This window comes from Brachionichthys hirsutus, unplaced genomic scaffold (genome assembly GCF_040956055.1).
Source record: "Brachionichthys hirsutus isolate HB-005 unplaced genomic scaffold, CSIRO-AGI_Bhir_v1 contig_853, whole genome shotgun sequence".
In the NCBI taxonomy this organism is placed as follows: domain Eukaryota; kingdom Metazoa; phylum Chordata; class Actinopteri; order Lophiiformes; family Brachionichthyidae; genus Brachionichthys; species Brachionichthys hirsutus.
In genome coordinates this window covers 273099-278921 of record NW_027180343.1, presented here as the reverse complement: position 1 = coordinate 278921, position 5823 = coordinate 273099, and the positions used below count along the sequence as shown (strand labels likewise).

The following is a 5823-nucleotide window of genomic DNA, read 5'->3' as shown; positions in this document are numbered from 1 at the left end:
AGATGGCAGCGCTAAGGTGTGTCAAGCTTCTACTACACTAGAGCTGGACTAAAATATAACAGCGGAGGTCAGTCACTTTCTATGCTTTTTTTTTTTTGGGAACTGAAATGACCTAAATCCAATTGAACGAGTCAACTCTCCACAGTTTGTGGGTGATGAGTTTGTTAGCAGCTCCTTAGTTCCCCTGGCGTAGATGCTTTAAAATGAGTAAAACTAAAGCCAAACTGGTCTCCATCACAATTGACTGGTTTCTCTTATCATGGCTTGCTTGTATTCTTAAGATTTATTGAAACCAATTTAGGAAAAAATGCACCAAATGCTGCACATCTAACAAGATATTTAAGGAAAGGTTTGAACACCTATCGGTGCTCGGATGCATTGTACAATCACGCTTCCATTTTTAATGTCAAATTTAATTGCCATAGGATGTTTTATAACGAGCCGTTATAAAACATTATAGGAAAAGTAGTCTGACAAGATCACCAACATTTAATTCGTTAACAAACCTAATCTTTAACAGCAATTCCTTAATCAGGTATTGTTACTGGCAACCAGCAGCGAGACACTAATGGAGGCTTTTGGACAGTTCTTAATAGTTTTTGAAGGAACGCTGCTCAGATTATATCAGTGCAATGATAATCCCGTCCGGCCCCTGTTGGTGTTTCTGTGCGCTGGGTAGGTGGCGTCCTCTTTTGCTTGCTCATCCCCAGCAGGAAGCTTCCGGCTGCTCTGCGTTTGCTGCTGGCATTTGAGTCTGAGCCTCCTGTAATACAATCAACCTGTTGCTGTAATCAAATACTGCACGACTGCAGGAATCAAGGCCAGAGACACGCCGCTGAGTGATGTGCCCAGCTGTGGGACGAGTGTCTCCACGAGCAGAGCGTACGGGAAACGCTTCTGTGTGATTCTGGCTTCAGCGCTGTCCAGGTGAAACACAGTTAGTGTGGCTCTTGTGGTTCCTGCTTGGTGAGGCTCAAGTCCAAAATGTCATCCATGAGGTGCATAAAGTAGTGTCAGCGCTGCTAGTTAACAGAGGAACCAAAGGAAGCATGATACGACGCTGAAGTCTGTGCAGCGCCGCTGGTGCATCTTGATCTTTAACTTCCCTCCAGCTGCTTTTGGAGGCTGATGGAATCCAGCAAAGAACAAAGTTGCTGCAATTAAACCTACGCTTGCCTTCCAACGGCCCACTCTGCATGCTGGAAAGGGTGACCCCACCTGACTTCTCATCCTCCAGCAGAGCAGAGTGGGTGAGAAGCCTCTGAGTTTTATTCTCGGTCCTCCTTCCATCGCACGAGGACGCGCTTCATTTCAGATGCATCCCTTTGGCACTGAAGTGACTTCTAGATAGTTGATTGTGTGAAGGGGCTTGATTCATCCTGCTAAATGTCACGATGGCGTGGATGTAAATGTTTTAACGATAACCATGGCTGTTTCAGCTGAGGGGCAAGGAAGGACCATGCATGTCATGTGGGTGGGGACAGAGTGGGGGAGGGGGTGGGGGACAAGACAAGTGTCATCCTTGAAAAAGGTCATGGAATGAATCCTTTTGAAAGAAGCTTACATGCATTTATCAGATTATCCTTGTACTTAAATACTTTGTTTCCCATGAAAGAAAAAGAAAACTGCTGGCTTCGTGTTAAACTTTATTGTAATCAAAAGTAGAACTTTGTATTTGTCTGTAAATCCATAAATTGCCGTCTCAAATGAAATCAAACCCTGTGAGGAGAGCACAAGGAGTGACCATTGATTCAGACGCATTTATTGGAAGACAGGAAGAGTCCATTAGACACATTTAAGAAGCAATTCCAGTTTCTTGCTTTGCTCAAGATATTTGTTATTGACACTGAACGTTTTAAATAATATATTACTACGTAGTGTATTCTGCCATAGAGCTAAGACCAAATAATAAATACTTATTTACAACAATGGCCTGACAAATGTACAAATTAGTTCCTCCCTCTTATAACATGCAGGGATTTCTCAGTCCTCCTCTTGGCACCATTGGAGCCACACTTTGTTTTCTAGAGCAACATCACCGTGATTATTTTCAGCTCAGGTCAGCGACGCATGAATACAAATGAAATAAGATTTGCTGAAATGGCGTGAAAGTTATTCCTCATGGAGATCCCATTTTGAGAAATGTGGAGGAACGAATCTCACCAAGCAAAAAGAGGAATTGTGGACTTCATTTATAAGAATAAGACCAAAATAATGTTTGTCTCAATTAAATGTGTGCTTTTTTGTTTGCAACAGTTTGCATGTGTAAAGAATGCTGATGCTTTCAATTAAGTTTCAAATTTATAGCAGCTCTGCAAAATAAAATGCTAAATTATTCAAAATTCCATTCACTGCCTGAAGCTCCATCACAATTAGATGTTTAACCACCGGCAAAAACAATTGGTGCTATTAATGCCAGATAATTATAAACCACAAGAGGAACCAATGAGACAATGTAATCAAAGAGCCAGTCAAAACCTCGTCTTCTTTTTCTTCCGGCTTGTCCCATTAGGGGTTGAAATAGCAATCCAACGTTCTCCACTTCACCCTGTCCTTTGCATCATCCTCCCCGACACCAGCCACTCTCATGTCCTCCCTCACTACGTCCATGTATCTTCTCCTGGGTTAACCTCTAGCCCTGTTCCCTGGCAGTTCCATCCTCAGCATCCTTCTACCAATACAGTCCCCGTCTCTCCTCTGGACATGTCCAAACCATCGAAGTCTGCTCTCTCTGACCTTGTCTCCAAAACGTCTAGCCTTCACTGTCCCTCTTATTGTCTCATTTCTAATCCTGTCCAACCTGGTCACTCCCAAGGAGAACCTCAGCATCTTCATATCTGCCACTGTTGAAAACATGATACGCATGAAATAATGAATATATTTGCTTCATGAATTTAATTGATGAATATTAGAATTTCCTCATGTCTCTGATTGGCTGATAAATATGTTTCTATTGCACATTGATTGATCTTTTAACCACACACCATATACCAGCCAAGTGTAAACATTGTTTTTGCAATAGTTTGGCTATTTGAGGGCTTACCATAGAACCTTTGTGATATTTCAATGTGCCAAATAAAACTGTTCATGAAAACAAGAGAATGGAAAAGTACATATTGTTTCTGGGAAACTGGTGAGAAAAAAACTAAACTACATACTTGGCTTCAGCTTGGGTCAAATGCTTTCCACTGGCCGAAATATTAAGACAGAAAGTAATACAGTCAATAATATACACGATACTGTGTATGGTATCGCTCACATTAATCATACAAAACTCTGCTCCTGTCCTTCACGTTATGAATAGTAACATCTGCAAATGGAAACACACTTGTTTTATTTGCATTTCATAAAGCTCCATAACCATCTCAGGAAACAAATACATAGTTTTTCCAAGGTAACATTTGACAAGTTGCATCCTTGTCTGCACGGTACAAAGGAGAAATGTTTCTCCAGCTGCAGCAAAAATGTCTTCAGCAGCATCACCATGTCAGTAGGATCACAGTCATGGCTCTTCACCTGACGCTTTCCATTGCACAGCATCGAGAAACAAAACAAAAACAACAATAAACAAGCACGATCCGAAGGTTACATCACGGATTCTCTACGGGAAGACACGTGATCCCTTCCGGAAGCTGTGACCTGCTCGTTGAGGAGATTTGATGAATACTTCCCGTTCTTCTCCTCATCAAAAGCTTCCTCCCCTTTGTCCTTACCAATGAAGGCCAGTTCATTCTCATAGCAGAAGGCGTTGGTGCCAGATGTGGTGAATTTCCTCTCCTCCATATCCTTGGCACTGCACCTGGGGGTGGACGGTACTTCAAATGTTTTGTGAAAGTAGGCGTAATCGATCCTGTACTGGCTCTTCTCCTCAAAGATGACGGGCTCAAAGCGGTGGCCCCACAGGATCTCCGACGGCACGTAGGAGCTACGTGCTTGCGTCGTCATGGCTGTGGCCTCCACCAGCCCTTCGAGTATAATCACTATCTCAAAGTCGGACGCTTCAAGATCTTGCTTACTGATGCCAAACAATGGACTTTCTTCATCAATTTCATGTATGACCGTGAGAGGCGCCACCAGAAACAGACGGTCTGTGCCTTTGTCATAGCCCACGTTCATGTCTATCTGATCCAGGGGGATGTATTCCCCCTCCTCTGTGTAGCGGGGTTTGACTAGTTGGGCTCGCACATGAGCTTCCACAATGTGGCTCTTCCTTAGATTGGCAACCCGGAACATGAGACACAGTTTCCCGTCACGCAAGGCGATGACTGCGTTGTGGCTAAACAGGAGAGTTTCTGCTCGCTTTTTGGGCCTCGCCATCTTGGCCATGATGGCGCCAATCATGAAAGCATCGATGATGCAGCCGATGATGGACTGAAAGACGACCATGAAGACAGCAGCCGGGCATTCCTCCGTCACACAGCGAGCGCCGTACCCAATGGTTGTCTGGGTTTCAATAGAGAAGAGGAACGCCGCCACAAAGGTGTTGACTTGCATGACGCACGGAACAAAACTCTCATCCCCTCCGTGATGGTCCATGTCGCCATGTAGGAGGCCGATGACCCAGAATGCGAGGCCAAAGGTCAGCCAGGACACCACAAACACCAGACTGAAGAGCAGGAACATGTACCGCCAGCGGATGTCCACGCAGGTCGTGAAGATGTCAGATATGTACCGCTGAGACTTCTCATCCATGTTTGAGAAATGGATGTTGCATTGGCCAGCCTTGCTGACAAACCGGCTGTGACACTTGCGTCTTGTGTGTATTTTGCCATTGCCGAAGCTGCCCACAGCAGGCATGGTACTCAGCCTCAGGCCTTCGTCTTCACAGGACACAAAGCTGCGTTGGTGGGCCCTTCCCACACTCATGCCTCAGTGGGACAGAACCAAGTGGCTTCACACTAACGGCCTGGTTCATGCAGTGCTGGCCAGGCTCCTGGGCGGTTCACAGGTGGAACGGAAAGGCGAGACACAAAAGTCCTTTCCTGTTGAGGAAGGACAGATGACAGAAGTATGACAGCGTTATCATTCCGCAATGCATTTATGACAACCAGAGAACAACAAGGTATATTTATTTCTGCCTTTGCGATAATAATGTGGACTAAATGGATATTATGTACGTGCTGTTGACAGAAGCAGCTTTCCAGCAGCGACTATAAATACTTTTTATTACTACCACTTAAGGACTATTCTGAAGAGTGATCAGCTCAATAGTTGCAGGACCGAATAATAAATCATATTGTATTTCCCTCTGTTGATGCAGTAACAACAGTTAAGATTTGTATACTTGTAAACATCATTAGTATATTTTACAATCAGATTTGTTTTGAAGCTTCTTTATATGTTGATTATATCATAGAAAATATATAGAAGTTTTACGGTTAATTTCATTTGCTGTCTTCATTTTTCTTTAATGCCGTTTTCTGTCTTTGCTCTCTCCCTCTGCCTGCAGCCCTGCTGGAAATGCACTGGTATATGCATTACATGTTTCTCTGATCAACAAGGTACAGAAATAGCCAGCTAATCCAATGCCCTGCCATTTTACATGACGTATCTTCTGTTTCTTCCAGCTGGCAAAGCTATTAGAGTTGTGGAGCACTGCGATGAGGCTGTGTGATTCCCCCATGAGGCTGAATGGGAAAATAATATGGGCTGAAAAAGACAGGAGCGAAAACAGGTATCATGGAGGAGATACCGACTGGTCCAAACTGCCACCTTCAGCACGAGCAGCTTTTGTAGTGCTGACAGGATAAGAAAGTTTGTTATTATGTTTAGTTTGTAAATGAGGGGCTTTAAATGCCCATAAAATTTATTTTTCATACCTTG

At 43.8% G+C, this 5823-nt stretch overlaps 1 protein-coding gene across 1 annotated transcript; it reads right to left on the bottom strand.

The window, feature by feature from the left end:
- Window positions 1-3357: 3357 nt before the first annotated feature.
- On the bottom strand, window positions 3358-4866 carry LOC137913788 (ATP-sensitive inward rectifier potassium channel 12-like). Its single transcript, XM_068757424.1, has one exon. The coding sequence runs from the start codon at window positions 4864-4866 to the stop codon at window positions 3586-3588; it is 1281 nt and encodes a 426-aa protein (XP_068613525.1). The 3' UTR covers window positions 3358-3585.
- Window positions 4867-5823: the final 957 nt, after the last annotated feature.

Excerpts from the sequence above, each read along its gene's own strand:
- LOC137913788 (XM_068757424.1), bottom strand. The coding sequence starts at position 4,866 with ATGAGTGTGGGAAGGGCCCACCAACGCAGCTTTGTGTCCTGTGAAGAC.